Raw genomic sequence first — 21,434 nt, forward strand, 5'->3', positions numbered from 1 at the left:
CTAGCATCCTCTCTCTTCCTCTGTCCCTTCCTCTCCCACTCCCTTCGCTACGAAATTACGAACCATTTCTCTGCAAACTGTCGATACTTTCATTTCGAGCAAGTTAATTAATATTAGTGTGTTTGATCGGGTCTGATAAAACTTGCTTTAGCTTGATGTGCTGCAGAAGACGCCATGTGCGACTTTTTCTGGTGCTGAAGTTGTGCTGTTGCCATGGTTACGAGACGTCTACCTTTTTTTTCCTCCCTTCCCAACTTTGTTATTTGGTAGGGAATGAGAGCCGTTTATTCCGGAAATGAAACTGAACTTGTTATTCGTGACTCCAATATTGATTTCAACTTTTGAAGCTTCAATATATCATTGATACTTTCAATTGCGCGTCTTCCGGAAAATTCCTTGGTCCCTATATGCTCCAAGGTACTTCATGACCCACCGCTGAGACACAAAACTCCTTCAGCCCTACATATAGTGATATTAAAATATCCACTATATAATAGATGCATTTATAGTCTCTGCCACGACCCGACCTGAACGCTGAACCATCACGCCAAACCTGTCTGGACAGGAAGCCAGCAGAAACAGAAAAGCAATATTCTGTAAGGCGGCTTTTTTTTTTTTTTTTTTTTAAGCCAACGGCAGGCAACTCTACACAGTTGTCTCCCGTGAGCTATGGGACTAATGTGGACTAAACTCCCAGAGCTTTCTAAAATCTTTGAACGAAATATATGAGTACCTCACAAAGGCTTCGTGGAAAATACGTCCATGCTCATCGCTTTGTAACTCCAGACATTGTCAGACCATTCAAATATGAAGATTTTTCTGGACATTAAAAACAAAATATAGTTGCTTTCATTCCATATCTTTTCATCAACATTCAAACAACAAGTATATCAGGTTCGGAGTTCGTATCAATTGTAGATTGTTTCATGTAGGTTCATTTCTATCGGGTCGAAATAAAACAAAGTTTCGTTTTGCTTTGATCATCCACGTTTTAAAACTATAGGATATATACCGGATTTTTATTTAATCTTGTTAAAAAAAATAATTTGTGCTTCATTTTTCTTGTTTTCCCGTTGGAGGAAAGGTTGCAATTTCGAAAAAAACATTTAACAAACATGAGTGTAATCGATTGCTGGTATCCGAACTCGCAATACTATCTGGGATCCACTCTTTCCTAAACTGCACTAGGTGCAACAGAAGAGGGGAATGAAAAAGCTCGCCTATCACAGTCTCGTTCTGTTACATGTTGCTAATCAGCCGAGATCAATTTAGCGGTTCATTTGATATTCTGATTTAGGTGCCCGGATAATTTCAGTTACTGCAGACGAGCTGCCTGTGGGGAAGGCAATAAACCTGCAGAAAGGAAAGGACGACAAAGACAGGGAAATGTGTCTAGGATTATCTCCCCACACTTTTTTGTCCTTGCTATTTTTCTTACTGTAGTTTTCTTCGATCTTTTTTTGCTTATATGGCTGTTTCCTAGTGTCTTTTCTTCTTATGAACATTGTGGACATTTTGACGCCTCGTGAATCTGTAAGCTTAGGGGATTTTTGTTCTCGTTAATTTGTCTCCTCGTTTCCCTACCCCCTGCTTTCGTTAAATGAGTTCTTCCAACGGCAAAAGCTAAAAGTGCGAAAGATCGTTCTGGAGACTGATGATGTTCCTTGTGCAAAAATATTCCAAGAAAGCGTAGATGCATTAGATAAATCTTCAGATCCTGGTTTTTACTTCTGTTATCTACACAGAACAAAAGAAGGACTAAGAATGACAAATCTTACACTTTGTTAATTAATGTCAAGCATCGAATTCGAGTAAACATGTGAGTATACGTGCACAGCAGACACAGACACATTATTACCAACATCGCACCACACTACATGTATCTTTTTTCATTGGTGATCTTTAAACAAACTTCACCTAAGGCCAACAAATTCCGACCATAATGGCGGATTGTTATCGGACACGACGGCCCCGTGTCCAAGTGGACGATGCCTAAGCTTCCTCAAACACACGATCTGTCTTTATTCCACTGCTTTCGTAGTCCCAGGAGCTTCATTTCGCAAAAGACTTTAACTGCGTGATGTCATGGATACCGAGTTGTTTGTTCAGTAGCCTCGCTTCCCCTTTGTTTTCCTGACTTCGTGAGCCGACTGAATGGTCTTCAGGTTCTGTTCATATCCACAAGGCCAGAGCTACTTTCTGTCCCAATGTACCATGTTCTCCACGCTTCTACGTTTACAACAATCTCATTCTAGTTAAAACTATTGTCACGGGAAGAACAAAATAATTAGTTTTGTAAACGTGTTTGTCAAGTAACCATTTTCTAAAATATACGAGAAACAGTTTTGTAAAATGTTCTGGAAATATCTTTTCTGTTTGTGATGCCACACATTAACACACATTAACAGATTTTTTGTAAAGCTTTCCCCAAAATCATTGAATAGTGAGCTAGAAATGGAAATTTCGTATATGCTGTATAGTTTGTTCTACTGTTTATTTAAAGGAAAAATATAACTTCATCGTGTCATTTCAGTGGGTTTGTAAACTTTGTGTCTCCCATTTCCTCTCAGAAAGTGATGTGGAAGGCATGAGTGAGTCAGACTGAGACCTGCCCAGCTGCCAGCAGCCTCAGTAAAAAATAAACTACATTTTGCCCAGTGAGGTCTCTCCTCCAGAAACCCTAACTGGAACGTAATCACACTCTTCTAAATACATATAATATTTGTTTTAAATCCTACGTAAGAAAGCACGGTGATGGAGAGAACTCCATTTAGAAAGGCAACGGATGATGAACGTTTATTTCCCCTTACCAGTTAAAAAAAAGAAAAATCCAATGAAGGAGTGAGAAGAAACCAAAGTTTCCTTGGGAAAAATTCATAAAGCAACCAAATTTAGTTTTATTTTGTCCCTGCGCATCTAGGGTCAAGCAATCTTGAAAAATCACAAAAAAATCACAAGCTCATTGTCATGTCTTTTTCCCTTTTAAATCATTTTCGAGTATGACTCAATCACGATATTACGACAGATTTGTAATTTTCTTGAAAAACATCTGTGCAACAAAAGATGACATGACAGGGCTATAAATGGTATGTTTGATCAACGGCAATAATCATATAAAATATTCAAACTGACTCCTCCTTTTCCACTTTTACTTAATCGCATGTTCACATTCAGTTCCTTTTCTTAACACGTTGCTTTTCTTTTGTTGATTAGACAGATGCATGGCAAGTCCGAGTCAACGTTTGATTCCAGCATAAACCTAATCCACATCCACTTCAACTCTTACGAGGGAAGCAACTGCAGTAAAATTAATATTTTAGTTTTTAAAAGTTGCTCCCCTTTAACCATTGTCACTGAGACCGTCGACATTTAAAATCAGTATCTTTTTACGCTTAAATCATTCCACATTTAAAATAAATATTTTAAGTCCTTTATCTTTTATAGCGTTTATATTTTCAAAAAGCTTTCAATAGTTCATTTTCTTTCTTTTAAGGAGGTCAAGGCTGCTTGGCGCCAGATGCGCGTCAGCAACAAAAAAGGGAAAATAGTCCACAGACTCTTAACGGTGTATTCATACACCGAAACATTATGCACTTTAATTATCGTACTACAATAAAGAAAAGATTTCATTTTTGTCAAAAAGTAAGCATTTAAGTATTCACATCATTTCTGAATTCGTGTTTATGTTCTTTACTTGTCTTTGATAGATAATTTCTACCTGGCGACGAACTCATTGACATTGAGCAGAAGAGCGAGCAGTTAAATGGTTGTTTACAAATATTGTACATCGACGTGTGTGTGAAAAGGCGTAAAACGCTGAGTGAGGAAATATTTTGATCTAGGGTAAGCTGAAAATCTGATCTCAACATTTGTTTTGATAGTTTAGTGTATGTCAATCACATCATTGCGCTTTGTGAATGACTAAAGTTTGATGTCGGTCTGTCTCGTTTCATTGCAAAATGGCTCATCTCAACATCTGATCTCTTCGACTTTCAAAAAAAAATCTTGATTCTCACAATAATAGTGTCACCTTCAAAACATTAGAACCGATCGTTTTAAAGTTATTAATGACAACGAAACATTCCTGATTTGATGTTCCAGTTATGAATGGTGGAAAAAATTACAATAACCAATTTACAGGAAAGGAGCATGAATCAACATTTTCATTGCTTCGTGTATCAGACTGATTGATACCTGTGCCATGTGTGGCAGTGCCATAGATGTGATAGATAGGTATTAGAATAGGGTGTCCCTGGTAGTTTCGTGGCAGTGTATATCAACAAATAACCGAAAAAAATAATAATCGAATATGTAAAACGCATTCAGCTTTGTGGAATCGAGCTCAGTTCTCTGCACACGAAAGACTACCAACCAACCGACATCAACCGTGCAAGAAACGTAAGCGTCAGCGAATGTATGACATCATGGCAAAACACGAACTAAGTGTAATAGATAAAGATGAACAACTGAGGAGTACGCTTGATTGTGCAATATATTAAAGAGAATGGTTATGTGAATCTCAATGCACACTTTCAATTTTAAAATGAATTCTAAAAAATTAGCTTACAGTTATAAAACCCTTACAAAAATGCATTAAGTGAAATACATAAGATCCTTTATACAAAATCATGTATGTTGTTACACATACATGTTAGAGTGATCTTTGTGCCTAGTCTCTGTGTGGAGAATAGTCTTTTGTGATTCTTATTATTGTAAATTTTTATACTTATGTTTGTTTGCCAATAGATTTGAATAAGATAGACTATAATCCATCAGTAGCAGATGAACTTATGAAGCTTCCCAGAGAAGCTTGAAGAAAAGAAATCTTAAATCAGTAAATAATCATAGATAATAAAAAGAATAGTGTTAAAATGTGAAAACCCATGCTCAATATGTTCAGAACTTATAGGAATAATGTATCTTCAGTTTTCAGGTAATACTAATTACAGAAATGAATATGCGCACACCACCTTCATTGCTGGAGGACGATGGACAAGACAACCATCAGTCAACAGATGCCCCTCCCCAGGAAGTTGACTTTTCTGAATATATGTGGATGGCAGATGAACTTGAAGAATTTGACAGACAAGTAAGCTCTTCATGTTTTAGCAAGGATGAAAACACATAACTGTAAGAAGTGTACAAATTTATGCAGCATTATTGTCAGTCTCTAATTTGACTGTGCCTTTGTGTCATATAACTTATTAGACCAATTCATTCTTTATATAAAAAAAGAAGCAAATATCATTTTTGTCAGAAGATATATTATTTTTCTTGTTGTTGACTAATACTTCAGCATGCATTTATTGCTTTATGCTTCAGGTGGAGGAGGAATTATGGGAGCAGGCTTTTATTGAAGCATGTTTTGAGGACATGCTAGCTGAAGAGGAACTCCACTGGTACTTCAGCCAGCTCCCAGCTCATTCCCATGCCTGCATGACTACTGTACCATGGGACAGCTTCTATGACAGTCCACTTTCCCAGCTGTCCTTAGACTGCCGAGCTGAAGAGGTGAGAGAGCGTTATTCCTATTGGATCTATAAATATATGGTTACATTACCCACTGTTCACCATTCATTGCACCACACTTTGTCTACAATACCAATTCTTAGATTGTGACCTTTCGAATGATTGCATCCTGTGTTCCAAGAACCTGCTTGAGATTTCTATCTGCTCTTTGTTTACTATTTGAACTGCATAGATTTTTCCCAAATATTTAACCACATCACTTAAATCAGATGTTTTTGACAGAATATGATATTGACCAGATAACTTTTAACTTTTTGCATTACCAAGACATTGCCTTCATGTTGTTTTAAATGTGTATTCGTGTGATGTTTTAGGTAAATGCCATCTTTTGCTGATCATAAATCTGTTTGCTTAAAGTTTTTGACCTTACTTTTCCAGTCATATTTATTTTAAATTGAGCAAATGTTTCTAAATTTGTATCCAAAAGTGCAGCAAGTTAAGTGTTTTTTAATTTTTCACTATGCAGTTATTACAAACATCAAAGCTCAACCCTGAGGCACCAGAGTTTGTTCCAATGGCAGCAATGAAAAAATAATGAGAGCAAGTTGTGTGTCTAATGGCAAGGCCACTTACTCATTCAGGTACTGCCAGGAAGCATTTTCCGCTGAAGTTTTCATACAGACTGATTTCATCACTTTGTTATATGTTCACCGTTGAAAAAAAAATAAAAACGGATAACCTTTCGAAGGATATCTCTTGTCTGAATTGTGTGTATTTTGAGGATATATAACAGGATGGAAGCAACAAGGGTAAGAATTTTGAATTGCACCTCTTATTACATGAATGTTTATGTTCTACTTGACATTTGTCTAAGACAAGACTAGTTTTTTGTGTTTTGTTGGGAGGGCAGGTTTACTTTGTGTTTCTACATTTTGGGGAAGGGTTCCTTTACTTACAGTATCATAACACACTAGTTATTTGTTTTCAACTGAAGAAAGTAATTTTTTTTTTAACAGCATTTTAAGTATCAGCAATCAATTCTTTGAATTTTGGGTTTGATTGTATATGTTTCAAAGAGTTTGAAAAAAAATTCCAGCAAGTTTTTAAGTATGATCTGTTTGATTGTATATGTTGGTGGATTTCCGTTTTACTTCAGTAGTATTATCCATATAAAACGTTCCATGAATGCAAGGTTGTGGTTTTCATGCAAGATTTCAACAGGTGCTGTGTGAACTTACTGTTATGAAATTTGTAGGTTCATCTCATAAAGTGAACTGATTGGTGGCTTGTAATTTCTTAGATTTAGCTTTATCCAGGTAGTATTATGCTTTGCTGATAGAAATATTTGGCCAGTCATTCTGCACAAAGTCTGGTTTTTTTCTTGTTTTGGAGAAGCTTCTTGTTTGGGTGCCAGGAAGTATTCACTGAAAGCCATTTCTGTTTTAGAAGTATTTAACCAAACAAAAACCTAATGGCTGCTATTGTTTGTGTGTAATAAGAGAATATGAAATATAGCATTTTAAAGCATGCACAGTGTACTAATTATCTTTTCATTTGGCTAATAATTCTTTGAAAAAAATTTGCTGCACAAAACTCTGCTTTGTGAAAGCTTTGTAAGATGAAGATTTTTTTTTTTTTTTTTTTTGCTTTATTCTTGAGTTTATTATTTTATGTAAAACTCCTTAACCTATTTGTTAGTTTATCTATTATTATATCATTAGGATCATTTTTTCTTGGCTTTCCCAGATTTTTCATTCCAGAATCTTACACAGAGGTCTGGTCTGTGTGCTGATCATTTACATGTTATGTGTTTTTGGTGTTTTGTGTTATTTGTTCACAGGACTATGTAGTTGGTTACTATCTGAGATAAATGATGGATAACAATACAGAATTGTATAGAGAGAAGCTGTGTATTGGGACACAGTGGCACTTGCAGTTACAAGTTGATAAAAATGTGGCTTTTTTATTATTTTTGTTGCTTCATTGTTTGATATATCATGTTACCTAGAGACGTAATATTGCATACTCTGTCAGACAGTCCCTGCTCTTGCTCATTTCTAGGCTTAAATTAAATTCAGCTTCAGAAAAATACAAATAGAAAACATGATCTTTTATGAAACACTTCAGTGTTTTCCAAAGTGATCTTACGTTATATAAAGCCACTTTTTCTTTATTTTTTTAAGAGCAGTTTTATTTTATTTGTAAAACAATTGCTATCTTTGGGCAGAAAATACAGAATTTGTATATTTGTCTGTTAAGAATGTTTCACATAATTATAGTTATATTTATATCTTGTTCTTTGTTTTCCTCTTCTTTTTTTTTAAGGTCATGGAACTGCAGTGTACTTTTTTTTTTTTTTTTTTCTTATGTGAGTACAAAATGTGTTTCAGAAGCTTTCATGTGGCAGTTCTACTAAGCTTTGGCTACTTCATGAAACTTTTGAATTTTTGCCTCTGGAATTATCTATATTTAAAGTCTACTTTAAATGAATCGGTATTTTGATTAAGAATAGCAGCAGACATGCAGACATAAAGTATAAAGTTTTTGACAGATACAGTTATCACTTTGAAGACAATGCTGTTTGGAGATGGATTGGGCTTCACCTTTCACTTCATGTCCGGGAAACTATGACCCTTTTTTTACCTGTTACCAAGAAAACATCAAGAATCCCGTAGCATGTAGGAGAACAAAGTTTCATAAGTAGGAGTTTTCAGGTCATAACAGTGTTAAATGAAGTATGTGGACAAAACCCTAGCATAAGTATAAGAAGAATCAAAGCACAAAAAGATGTTTGTGATTGAAAAACTAGAGCATCTTATCATCATTTTATTTGGTGTCTTCATAAGAGAACTGGAGACAGTGATCCATGGATACTGTCAGTTACTGCAGAGCTACCCTTGTAAAAACTTTCACATTGTCTTAAGTACGAGCAGAAGTTAATTTTGGCCTTTTGTAGCCCCTGTTTGGGGGAATTTTGATAACACCAGCATGAACCTTTTCAAGCACTTCAAGTGGTAGGGAAGTCCTGTTGCTTGTACACTTGACTCTGGAGAAAAATTCAGCTATCATTATAACGAACTCATGGTAAACCAAAACTGTGAAAACTCTGTTTTTGTATGTAATATAGACACATAAAGTGCAGCACACACATACAATCAGATCAAGGGATGTTTGGATTCAACAGCAGTAAAAACTTTTGTAACAGATTTTTGTCATATCATTTGATGCAGTAAGCCTCAAGGCCTCTTCCTCCCACTGAAACCCAGACCAAAAAACTTCACACTACCTTTATAATTCTAGTTTTATGCAAATGCAGTCCATCTACTTGTTGCTTTTTTTAAAATTCTAGACATGAGTTGAATGTTGTCTTGTAGCTTTGTAAAGTCTTAAATGATGATACTTTTGTAATGCATGAATTGAGACTTTGTGAAAAGACATAAACATGTAGCAATTTTAGATAAAATTACTGTTGATTTGATTTTTACAACCTTAGTGCAAGTTTATCTTTTGTGGAGTTTTTAAAAACAAAATTCGAGATTTTGTAAAACCTAGCTCTTTTCAAAAGTGTCACTAGCTTAATATTTTGTCTTGCAGTTTATTTCAGTGAAAATGCAAAATGTTTGAGAGTTTAGTATTGTTTAGCATCTGTTTATGTGCACACATGCCAGTGTTTTGGGTTTTAAAATTTGAGTGGTTCCTATGTGAAAACATTTGGCAATGTATATTTATTTTGACAGCTTTAAAATAGGCTTAAGATTTGGGGTTTTTAAAAAATGCAGTTTCAGAAAGGGGGACGTGTGTTTTGGACATTGTATGAGTGAAGTTGATCTCTATGGCCATAAAGATTGTGATGTAAGAAACATGAGTTTTAGGTACTTCATGCATTGCCAGTGCCCTGCTTTAAATCATCTGTGATGGTACTGATGTCATGGACTTGTACTTGACATTATTTGTGAAGTGTAGACTGCGGAAATGAATTTTAAAGGCATATCAAGCACCAGGCTTTATGAGTATGACAAATATATAGTTATATAACAATCCTTTGGATAAGTGGGACCTGCTCACATACCTGTTTTTGAGAAAGTAAACAGACATGAATTAAGCTTTTAGCAGCTAGAGAAAAAATTGAGGTTTACAGAAGCACATTAAAAAAAGATTTAAAATAAATAATAAATGGTCTGTTCAGCATTAAATATTTCTTACGTTTCGTTATCCTTTTAGCAGTGGGAAATGTTTGTATTAAGGACAGGTTGTCATGACTAAAGGGTCTTGTTGAAGCAAAAATATTGGCACTTTTGTGGTTTCTGCTATTTTTGTCATTCTCTTCATCATTGTGGTTTTTTCTTTCTGTACTTTCCCAATGCAGATAAAATAAAAGAATAGTGACATAGACAAGAGGCTAGTGTGATTGCTGTATTATCAAACTTTGAAACAGGCATTCCTCTCATGGTTTAAGTTCCAGACACTGATAATGGCCGAAAGAGTGCAAATCATGGTGACACCAACTTACAAATAATCAAAATTAGACCAGCTGACACTTTTCCAAATAAAAACCTCCATTGCATCAACTCTCACACTGACAATATCTGAATGGCATGTAGAAAGTTGAGTTTGCAATGCAGAGCCAAGAGACTTTGAGGCACATATATAGTCTCCCTATGTCTACTTTGTCCCATAAATAATATTTTATGTTTAGATTAATATTCTTTTGATGTATGCAGTTAAGATTTATACGTGAATTTATATCGACCAGTGTTGCATGTAGATCATGTACAATATTTAAAAGCTACCAGTAGCATTGAGTTTTGTGATGCAAGACAAGATCTGAGAGATTTTGAGGAAGTGCAAGCTACAAGAGAGGACACAGAGGGGAAAAAAGACACCGTCTGTGTGATCAGATGTGCATTGCATGTATGCTTGTCCTCTTTTTCAACTGTTCATCAGAAGAATACAGGGCAGATAGTGTTTCTGATGGGGAATATTTTTGTGATAAATGTGCAATGACTCTTTAGATCCCACCTTGTCATCAGAGCCTTGTGACTAAAAGATTAATAATTAGGATGACTTGCTCTTATTTACATTTCACATCATGAGTGTTTGTATACCAAAGTTTTCAGAATATATGAAATTCAGATATCTCCAGAGACCTAGTCTGTTTACTTATCAGTTTGGAAAAAAACATTCTGATGTATGCTTCAATGCATTGAAAATATGGCCAAATGCTCTAGTCCATACCACATGTCAGAGGCGCTTGTAAAGTGGTTCTCTTAGGTTTAACACTGCCATGTGCTTCTTATGTTCAGAAGAACTAAAAGGGGACTCAGATAACATACACATAGAAGAGAGTGTTTTATTTTTTTTTAAAGGGGGTAAGGAGTATGTTTTGTTGCTAGTGGACCTGCAAAATCATCTGGGTACTTGTTTTCATGAACAAAAATCTTCATCTTCAAAGCATGAGTGTTGAATTTGAAAAGAGCATTCACATTAAATGCTCAGACTTTGATGTTTTGATTTGTAATAAAATATTTTTGCAGCATTTTACTGTGTATAGTTTTTGGTTTTATGATGAATGATGATGATAGATGTGTGACATACATGCATAAACATACACAAGTGCACTTGTCAATGTACATGTACATATGATGTATTCATGTAGCGCACAATAACTATTCCTCAATTTAACTAAATGGTGGAAAGGCCTCAGGAAAAGCTCATAAGGGATACAGATAAATGTCCCACAGCTACTGTAAAGAGTCGATCACTAGTCCCTAGTAGCTAAAAGGGCAATGAGTGACTCATCTTGTTCCAGTACAGTATGTGGAATTCGAGCACAACCCTCTCCTGATAAGTGCTGGGTGGGCAGTGGGGGATTTTCCAGCTGCAGGCCTTTCACAGTAGAGGGCGCTTTGTAACTACCAGGCTAAATAACCTCCTCGTTACAGTTCTTAAATAAAAAGGTAGCCTTGCAGTCGTGGAAGTGTTAAAAACATCCACCATGTCGAATTGTTAAGCCACATATTGTTGTCCCTTGCTGCCTTACCTTCCCCAATCGTTCCACAGCTCGGGGAAGTACACTGCATCACACGGGTTTTGAACCAGCTAGCACTGGCCTTCGAGGTTCAGACGCCAGCAGTCCAGAGATATTAGTTCGTGATGGGACTGATCTTCACCCACGACCTATAACCGGGGAAAATTTTCGGAAGTCTTGAGCAACACAGACGAGTTGATCAATCGAACTATGAAAATTGATTACATGTTCATGGGTAAATGCCAGTTTCCCTCATAACCCTGCTCACAAGCCCCAAGGGTTTCAAAATCTTGGCGCCAGACCTTAGTGTTCATCTGCAGGAAATTGTATATTTATGTATCAAGTTTAAGGATTTAATATATTATTTAAAGACATTTACTGAAAACAATTATTCAATCGCGAATATCAAACGTCAATGGGTGCGACTGATTGTTTGTACCGCTGCTCGGACTTGCTGGATCACGTCACGTGAGTCTTAGAAATTCGAGCTTGTGTTTATTTGTAAAAGTTGGTCACCATTTTTGGGTGGACTGTTCTCCGTGGAACCACGTGATCAAGGGTTTCAAACCGTCAGCTCGGTAATCTCCTCCTCTTTGTCCGGCCTCTGCGGCGGGTCGGTGATGGCAGCTGTGCCGCAGAGCGCGAGCTGGCTTTGCTGCAGCTGCCGCCTGATGTAGTCCCGCCGCTGGGTCCGGCGACTGCACGTGGAGATGCCGCACGCGCGCCGGGCCCTGCCGAGCACCTGACACGCAGCCTTGCGGTACGATGTGCTGGACACCAAGTAGATGATGGTGTTCCAGAAGCTGTTGCTGATGGCCACCCACGTCACCGTGAAATCCACCAACTCTGGCACCGGACTCTGGGTCAAGGTCATGAGTAACTGGGTCAAAGTCCACGGCGTGACGGCCACGAAGAAGCCCATGGTGACTATGGCTAAGGTGCGGGTGGCGCGCAGGTGACCCGTCGACGCTGTTGTCTCGCGGACACGGACCTGTGGGAGGCAACCCAGACCAAAGAGAACTGTTTATGTCAACACTCATCACAATCAGTTGCAATTTGCAAAATCTCAAATGTTCCTAGTCCTAAACGAACCCGAGGGACAGTGAGTTGAAAGCATCTGGTATTTTCCGGATGTTGGAGATAGAAGAGGATTTAACAGGTGCTCGAGCTGATAAGCTGTTATCCTAGTGGGGAAAAAGGTATTAATTTCCTAGATATCGTTAGCACATGTAAATTAAGTTGGGGGTAGGAGGAGATCCTTGTTGAGCCAGCAACCATAACGGCAAAGCTGACGGCCATGTAAACCCAGGACAGGTAATTCCCTCAGTGCACTGGTGATAGACGCTATAACCGTTGTGTCATGTGGATTGAGGGTATTCAATCATAATTATATTATTCAGCGCAAGCGCAGTACAAACTGGTCGGTGGTTAAAGCAAAAGCTCTGTCATCCATTCAGTTGCCTTTACAGAGACATAGGAATGTAAAGAGATGAATGAAAAAGATCTCTGGATGAGTGCTTCCCCCCACCACAACTTTTTTTCTCAATACCTTTCTCCCTATGGGTTTCACGCGAAGTAATGTTAAACTTACAAAAATAAAGAATTTTAATTATCAGTCAGTAGCAGTTTGTAGGTAAAGTATTAAGCTGTTTCCTTCCCCTCCTCTTGTCTCAAACCCCACTCCTTCCACTCTTTCTCTATCCCCCCTACACAGCGGTCCGGTGGCGCAACGGTTAGCGCCTGTCACCAATACAGTGAAGGTTGGCTGCCCTGAGTTCATTTCTCGTCTCGGGCACGCTGTTCTTTCTTTGCACGTGGCATCTGTTTACAGGGCTGGCTGCTTTCCGTAATATAGCCTTAGCTGCTGACACGGCGTAAAACACCATTCCCTCCCCCCCCCCGACACACACACACACACACACACAGAACGGAAGAGAGAGTAGTGTTCACGCACGCATTCAAAGCCGTTGTGTTGCAGATACTGTCGGTGAGCCTGTGCCGCTCTGTACAGACGGAAGTAGCAGACGACTATTAGTACCGTCGGAAAGAGGTAAAAGATGACGAGGACAGATGTGGTCATCTCACTGTTGGAGTACTCCGGCTCACAGTTCATCGCCACCATGTCGTAGTAATACAGACCTGGTGAGACAGACCAGCAGACGATAACATTCATCATTCCTATAACCTTGGTCAACAAGATTAAAATTGTTGTCGGTCAAAAAAAGAAATTAATAACAAGAAATGTTTTATTCTTTCGGCTGAAAACTAAAAAGGATACTTTTTAAACTGTTTTTCTTGAAAACTAATAATAAGAAATGAAATAGAATACCACGACTCGCTGCCCCCTGACAGAGAGTGTTGTGGCAAGTATTCTTTGGTAGTGTTGACGAAAACTGATCACTAAAAAAGCTAAATTATCACCTGTCTATCATACACATTTCTCAAATTTAGATATCTTTGGTGGCCATATCCGACTTGTTCCATATATCTTCACATGTCCTTTTCCCCTTATTTGAACACTGACCAAAGCCGATGACGATGATGCCGTAGACGAGAAAACAGAGGATCCAGGAAGTGATGATCAGTCCGATGACCATCCTCTTGGAAACGAACGTTTGGTAGCGCAAGGGATGCGACACGGCCATGTAGCGGTCAACAGCGATGAGGGTGAGAGACAGCGTGGATTCGTGGAACAGCGCTGACAGCATGAATGCCTGAGCAGAGATAAGTGAGTTTTCTTTTGAGTCAGAGTATTTTTTGTAAAAATTCTGCACACCTTAATTTGTTGGGTTTTTTATAAAGTCACAGTTTAAAAAAAAGTCTGGGAAAAATGCGTGTGTGAGAGAGAGAAAGAGAGAGAGATTTTCTTCTTTTTTTTCCCCCTTTCCTGAGCCTCAAAAAATTAATAGATGCTTTTTCAGTATTACCTGCCACATGCAGATGCTATCTCCAAATGGCCAGCATCCATGAATGGCAGGGTAGGCGGAAAGTGACGTCACAAACACCCCCATACTGCAGTCCGTGCACGCCAGTGACGTCATAAGCATGCGGGAAGCCATCGGCAGATGGCGACGTGTTCGTCGAGAATTCAAAACGAACAAGCAGAACACGTTACCTAGGATGATGAAAACGGTTATGCAGATGACAGCCAACAGTTTGATGACGTCAGCTGACTGCACCCTTTTCGGCTGATCGCCCTTGTGGACAAAATGTTGGAATGTGTCATCGGCCCACGAACACAGAAATGATCTGTTGAGCATTTTTTACCTGAGAGAACAAAGCAACAATAATTATGTTCTAGAAGATTACAAATTGACCACTTATACACACTTACAAGTTCTCTGATTTATTGATGTAATGAGTCAGTTTATTGCTTGAAATAATGAAAGTTCTACTTAAAATAACTGCTGCAACATTTATTTGTTCTCCCATAAATAAACGTCCTTGTCACAAGTCTATAATCCTATTTCAACGTTTTCTTTGCACTTTTAATTATTTTTCGTGGCAGTTTTGGAAATCTTATAAAACATCAAACCAAAGGCTTATATTGCAACGTATAGCATCAATTGTTTCTTGAAAGACAACAGATAGCAAAACTAGAGGTCGGGATTTAGTCTCTCGTAGGAGTGAACTGAACGGACTGCTAAAAAAAGTGTACATTGTTTTTGTACCTTTGTATATTTTTTCAATAAGTTGTGTCCATTGAAACGTGCATTATTTCAGCCGTAGAGGATTCAGTCTGTACAATGTGTTCAAGACTTGCTTGCAAACCTAAGCAAAGCTTTTTAAAATACTTCAATAGAGAGTGGAGAGTCAGAGAGAGAGAGAGAGAGAGCGAAAAGAAAAATCCTTATTAACGAGAATAACAAAAGAAGCAAAAGTTAAGTTTTTTTTACATCTAGCCCTCGATGTAGTACACGTTCACGGACATTTTACCTAGGGGCAGGTTTTGTGAGGACAGTGCTCACCTCCTCTCCCTTGGTGCCTGATGTTCTCAGGGTCAGGTACTGTCATTCCAAAGCTGGTTCAGCTGCTGGAGGATTTTTCGTCACATGGGTATCGAACTGTCTAGTAGTGGGCGCCCTTTAGGGTTTGACCGATGTAGTTCAAACCACTATTATCTGTAGAATGAATTTGTAAAGAGTATTTCATCTACATGTTGGAATATTCTGTAAGTTCTTCAGCTATAAGCGACAAAATACAGTCTTTTACAATTTTATAAGCATACTTTTATTAAATTGCTAAACCCTAGTTTCCAGCTAAGAAAAGCTTTTTAAAATACCATGCATTCAAAGCGTTCGGATCCTGTAAATGGATCTTTGTTTTCGGGAAAATGTGGTCAGCTTAGGGACATAGTTTTTTTAAACAAATCAACATTGTGCTTTATGTCTTAATGATGTTACTGCTGTTTGTGAAGAAAGAAGTAACCTGCTCATAAACGTATTTCACCTGTAATTTACATCAGGTTTAACTTACATATTACTTGCTGTTGCCAGGTAGAGTCAGCAATCACACGATGTCCACTCCTCCACTTCCCTGCCTTCCACGAAGCCTGGAGTAGTGGTTCTGGTAGACTCTTCAGCTTGTGCACTACAGACACCAATCACTTATAACTACCATGGACGGCTGTTATCTCTCAGTTTCGGAAGCTTAATACGTGCCAATCCCTATTTTGTTTTTGCTTGTTAGTAAGTTTTCATGTATTACTGATGCTCTAAATAGTAAAAGGTTGTGACAGCTTCATATTTAGTGTCATTGATTAGTCGCGGACAAACAGGAATTATTGCACAGATGGTGGTTTTGGATAAGGATTTTATTTCTGCAAAGGCTAGTGGGAGGTAAAGAAGTTTTTTCTAGCCGAATCCCTGCAGTACACTACGGCAAAATTCTGAAGTCAAATTAACAGCAAAATGTTGGGAAAAAATAGTTTTCTGTATGCACTTGAAATGTAATGTTTGTGAAACTGCACCTCTGTGTGTGTGAGTGAGAGAGAGTGCGGCCATGCATCTGTCTGTTAGTCCATCTTTTTGTCTATCAATCCCATCTGCCTGCCTATTTGTCTGCCTGTCCATTAGTATCCTTGTCACGTATCTGTGTCTGAAATAAACTTTGAATGAAAACTGATAACCCTTTGTCATAATAAAATGCTGCTTTGCAAAGGCAAATGAAATAAAATATGAAATTACTGACTCTAGTGCCAGCACTTGTTAATCCCGCATATTGCATGCTGTCGCCCAAATGAGTAAAACATCTGTGAAATAAACAATGCCGAAATTTCCAGATCTTATCTTTATCAACATATTTTTTTTTACTTAAACGCGTTTTCAAAAAAACTGTCAAAATATGGCAATCGAGGGGCCATAGCTATTCACAGGAGGTACAGTTACTTGGAAGATAGCAATCAAGCGAAAAAACATCTGGAAACATTATGAGCAAACACCTAGGGACCTCGAGGGTTAACACATAACCTGGAGGTCGCCCTCTCGCCCACGACTACCCTTTTAACCAACTGTAGCTATAGACCGGAAGCAAGGCATCCTCCAAATACTCCTGGTCCATGGTTACATTAAGCATAGCTCCCTACAGCTCCTCACAGACTAAAAGGTTTTTGCCTTTCAAACGTTCTTTCAGTAATCTGTCTCTGAAAGGAAACAAACGCCGGGGACTGCCCGGAAACGGGAGGAGAACCTGGCAGCGAACTTAAAAGTCGAATTTTTTTTTTTCACTCGTACTCCCCCGAACGAGCAGAAATTGCTCTTGTCCTGCGGGGGCTCACGATATGGGATATCGGGCTGATAGCCCGTCCAGCCCATATTTTATCGCTGGCCAAACAAAGCCGAAGCTTTTACCTCATAAACGATTATAGCCAGTGTAGTAAATTCTGAGTGCTTTCATGCGCTTCAGGTGCTCCTACCATTTGGGCGCGGGACGACTCGCAGCAAATAAAAGCAGTCTTTTTGTCAACAGCATAAACCACGATGCACAGATGCAAATATTCACGCCATTTTGCTAATGGTAGAGTTAAGACTCCAGTTTCACTTTCTTTTTTCTAGTGGTAGAGTCAAGACCCCAGTTTCACTCCATTTTGCTGATGGTAGAGTCAAGACCCCAGTATCACTCCATTCTAATGGTAGAGTCAAGACCCCAGTTTCAGTCCATTTTGCTAATGGTAGAGTCAAGACCCCAGTCTCCAGTTTCCCTACCATTTTGCTAATGGTAAAGTCAAGACAGGCTGGCCCTATGCTCCACTGGGGGCGAACAAGATCAAGAAGAAGAAAGTCAAGACCCATCACTTTATTTTGCTAATGGCAAAGTGAAGACCCCAGTATCACCAGAGAGCTTAGATATTTATCTAAGCTCTCTGGTATCACTCCATCAGACTATCATCCCTGTCCACCACCATATCATCAGCAAGTTGACCGCTTTTATATATGCATTGTCTGATCTCAGACATTTTCAACAAATCCACCTTACCCGTAGTTCTGTCCATTATTAACAGCCTATTAACAACGCTCTGTCTATCTTTATGGGATTATTTGATAATTTTTCTGTCTGTTTTCTAAATAAAGTTCTATTGATGTGATTCTAACATTTACTGCATAAGTATACCTGCAACGTTTATCGTTTGCAGAAGAATCTGTAAATGAATCATTGGACATTATTATTCGCTAAAAAGAATTAATGAAAAATAAAGTGGACAAGGTAGATTGCCTGAAGTAAAGGCAGATTCAGTGAAATCTGTTTTGACAACGATCGTTGATGAAAACTTTACTGTCTATGCTTTTCTTTTCTTTTTTTTTTTTTTTTAAATATATGTAGCAAAACTGATTAGTACAGCAGAAGGCGGTGCTCTCTCTAAATAAATAATTTTTGTATTCGGTTTTTAGGAGGCCATCTGGCCCATATCAACATCAAAAGCTGTTGGTTACATAACATTGGGTGGCTGTATATAGCAGATAATAATAATAAGACACGATTCTGACATTCATCTCAATACCCCATGTGATGCTCATGGTCATACAGATCTCCCTTGCAAACATTGTTTTTAAGTAAAGGACAACTCTAATGATTACTCTGCTCTGTGTGTGTGTGTGTGTGTGTGTGTGTGTGTGTGTGTGTGTGTGTGTGTGTGTGTGTGTGTGTGTTTTGTTGTTGTTGTTGTTGTTTTTTTCAGGTGACCATGAACTCGCTAACTTGGTTAGTATTCCTAGCAACAAATAAAAGAGAAAACAGATGTGCATGAAGAGGAGAGAGCTGGACTACACAAAGGTGTTCACATAAGCCCGTCTTTGCTCTGTCTTGCATTATATATGATGCCACTGATGGAGAATGGGATGATAATGGCGATGATGGAGGACTGACATTGTAGCTATACAGATCAAGTGGTCAGGCAAGAAAATATCTTACCTTTGTCTTCAAGTATCCCGACCAGAGTCTGTCCTGTCGTTTGTCCACGATGAAATGTTGTCCAACATCTGGTACACAGCACCTCTCGTTGTTACAAGCGGGTAGGTTTGAATTCTCCCGTTGATTCTGCAGCTGAGCTCCGTGAATGAAAAAAAAAAACTTTCTCCACAACAGCATCAGTTTTGCTTTTGGACATTCGACCAGTAAAATATTGGGTTGCAAAAAATTTTTTTCTTGAAGAATTATGTGTGAGTGGCGGGGAACCAATGTTACACGCAGGTGATAAGAGTTGGTCAGCCTCAAGTGAAGTCGCCAGTGATTATTCTGGGTTCCAGGGTCGCCGCCAGTTGTCCCACCTGAAGTTGTGAGGCGTGCGATGTCGGGCACATCAATGGCATGTGTTGTTCACATGATCACCGTGTGACCGCTCCACTCGGCCAGCACCCGACTCTCGACAAGCGGTGATGATAGTAACGGTGGTGGTCGGGTGGTGGTGGTGGTGGTGTATCGGTGGTCATCCTGGTGGCGGAAGTGGTAGTGGAGGCTGTTTCACACGTCTTTAACTCAACCAAAGTCCAGCCCGGCCACCCGCTCACCCATTCACCTGAACACTTTCATAAACACTTTCAAGCTGGCACACACTCGAACGCAGCTGCTGATGCAGGTTACTGGCATCACTATTTTTAGAACTGCTTTGTTTTTGATCCTTTCAGCAAATGCAGTGTCTATGACCGTTAACATCCGTTGTCAACGTCGTGAGAGTCTGTAACAAATTGAGAGGACCTCACCAGTGTGCAGGAGTCAGATACTCCCAATGTCTGGCACTAGACTGCACAAGACTGGTCGTCTTCAACATCCTTAAGCAAACAAAAAAAAAATGAAAAAAAAACAACCATGGGGGAATAAAGGAAAGAAACACAAACACACACAAGCAAGAAGCGAAGAGAGAAGAAGACAAAAATAACATGAGAAAAAAAAAACAGGCAAAAAAACAAAAGAGAGAGAGAGAGAGCGGTAAAGACCTTGTTCACGATTTTCTGCCCACAAACCACGTGAACTGTTCAGAAAGCCAGTGTGTATATGTTCTATACGAATACGATACCAAACGACGAATGGGTAGCAGGGTATGGGGGTTACATTTGAAGGAGGGGTCGTTGCAGCGTTGGTCTGTATACTCACACTTTTAATTATTTTTATGCACGGTGACAACCCGGCAACCAGCTAAGATGGCATCACACACAGACGTATATAAATTCGATCTTACATCTGTTTTATTTAATACATATATTTAATGCATTGTGTAAAAGATGAAAGATAGTCGATGCCCTAATGATGCCCACCCTCACCTCCACTTCCCCAGGTCACTCAGACCGCGTTCATAGTCTGGTCTGGAGCTGTGCAAGTGCCTAGATAACCAGGTATGGAGATTTTGTGCATTTCCACAATTCCGTCAAATGAAGTTGTTGTGCTGTTGGAGGCTGCCAAAAATAGTGCAGTTAATGGCAGTGTTTCGTCTATGACCCACCCACCCCTCCTATCACCCCTGTTAACTAATCTCCACACTCTCCTCCAGTCGAGCCACGACCATGCCGCTCTTCCTTCTTCAAACGGTCATCTCTCTTCGACAGAGGAAGCAGAGTGGACAACCAGAAAATGTGCAGCCCAGCCTCTATCTGCTTATCAACGGTCTGGTCATTCCAGCTTCCTTTAATCCTTATCACCCGGGCAACTCATCAGGAACTACATTCTTTTTATTGTAGAGGTAATCTTGGGTATCTCACGCACTCATTTTCTCTCTCACACACACACACAAAGAAAGAGAGAAGAAAGAATGAGATAATCAAACCAACAAACCCATGCTACGTGCATACATAAACATTTATGAACATCAAGAACTAACTACAAACTGACATTAAACATTTGTTCCATGAAAAAGCGCTGCCTTTGATCTTGCATGCTACCCACTGTATATGTAAATATATAATAAGCTTGTGTATTCCAGTCTCCTGTTTCCTTTTCATGCGGTGCAAGGAGTTTTTACTGATGCTGACTGTTCTATATTTTATATGTTCTATATTTTATATATGTGTGTACCGATGTGTTTACCTACAAAAAAGGTGAACTGCCACATGGGTGTGTAAGACTTTTGCAGGCTGGTTCTGGGTTATCTGATGACTTTGGTCTGACATTAACCTGTCCACCTGCTAAGCCCAGTCTGTCCTTTACCTCATAGACAATCGAATGTTAGAGCAACCTTTTTCCTCTTATCTTACAGGTGAATGTTGGTCAATGTGCCATGAGTGAATTGCTTCCGTTGGCAACAGATTTGGTTTGGATTATCTGTTGAATTTATCATAACTGTTTGTTGATCAATAAGCCTGTTGCTGGAAAAGCTTGAACTAACTACAGCTGAACAGGCAGATGTTGTGTGATGAGATAAATTTTGTGTCTGCTTGGGAAGAAGATGTCAGCGCATTTTAATGAGTTGCTTCCTCATCTTCCATGCACTTGCCATAAAACAGTGATCTTT

The 21,434-nt window shown here is 38.9% G+C and overlaps 1 protein-coding gene and 1 long non-coding RNA gene across 2 annotated transcripts; one reads left to right on the top strand and one right to left on the bottom strand.

Moving 5' to 3' along the window:
• Positions 1-3,688: 3,688 nt before the first annotated feature.
• On the top strand, positions 3,689-11,005 carry LOC112564265. The gene is made up of 4 exons (XR_003099187.1): positions 3,689-3,843; positions 4,927-5,089; positions 5,323-5,511; positions 5,996-11,005. It is a non-coding gene; the product is annotated as an uncharacterized LOC112564265 (long non-coding RNA).
• LOC112564264 (trace amine-associated receptor 7d-like) lies at positions 10,697-20,409 on the bottom strand. Its single transcript, XM_025238963.1, has 7 exons — positions 18,905-20,409; positions 15,974-16,087; positions 15,466-15,618; positions 14,425-14,764; positions 14,022-14,211; positions 13,452-13,636; positions 10,697-12,488 (listed from the first exon to the last, which is right to left on the bottom strand). Exons 4-7 carry the CDS (start codon positions 14,755-14,757, stop codon positions 12,060-12,062), a joined length of 1,137 nt encoding a protein of 378 aa, XP_025094748.1. The 5' UTR covers positions 14,758-14,764; positions 15,466-15,618; positions 15,974-16,087; positions 18,905-20,409; the 3' UTR covers positions 10,697-12,059.
• Positions 20,410-21,434: the final 1,025 nt, after the last annotated feature.

The sequence above is a fragment of the Pomacea canaliculata genome, linkage group LG5, assembly GCF_003073045.1.
Source record: "Pomacea canaliculata isolate SZHN2017 linkage group LG5, ASM307304v1, whole genome shotgun sequence".
In the NCBI taxonomy this organism is placed as follows: domain Eukaryota; kingdom Metazoa; phylum Mollusca; class Gastropoda; order Architaenioglossa; family Ampullariidae; genus Pomacea; species Pomacea canaliculata.

Bases quoted from the DNA above. Each gene is read 5' to 3' on its own strand.
- LOC112564264 (XM_025238963.1), bottom strand. From the start codon at position 14,757: ATGCTCAACAGATCATTTCTGTGTTCGTGGGCCGATGACACATTCCAA. The intron at 14,212-14,424 runs GTAATACTGAAA...ATCTCTGCTCAG, and splicing joins ATAGCATCTGCATGTGGCAG to GCATTCATGCTGTCAGCGCT. The intron at 12,489-13,451 runs GTGCGTGAACAC...TGCCTCCCACAG, and splicing joins AACACAACGGCTTTGAATGC to GTCCGTGTCCGCGAGACAAC.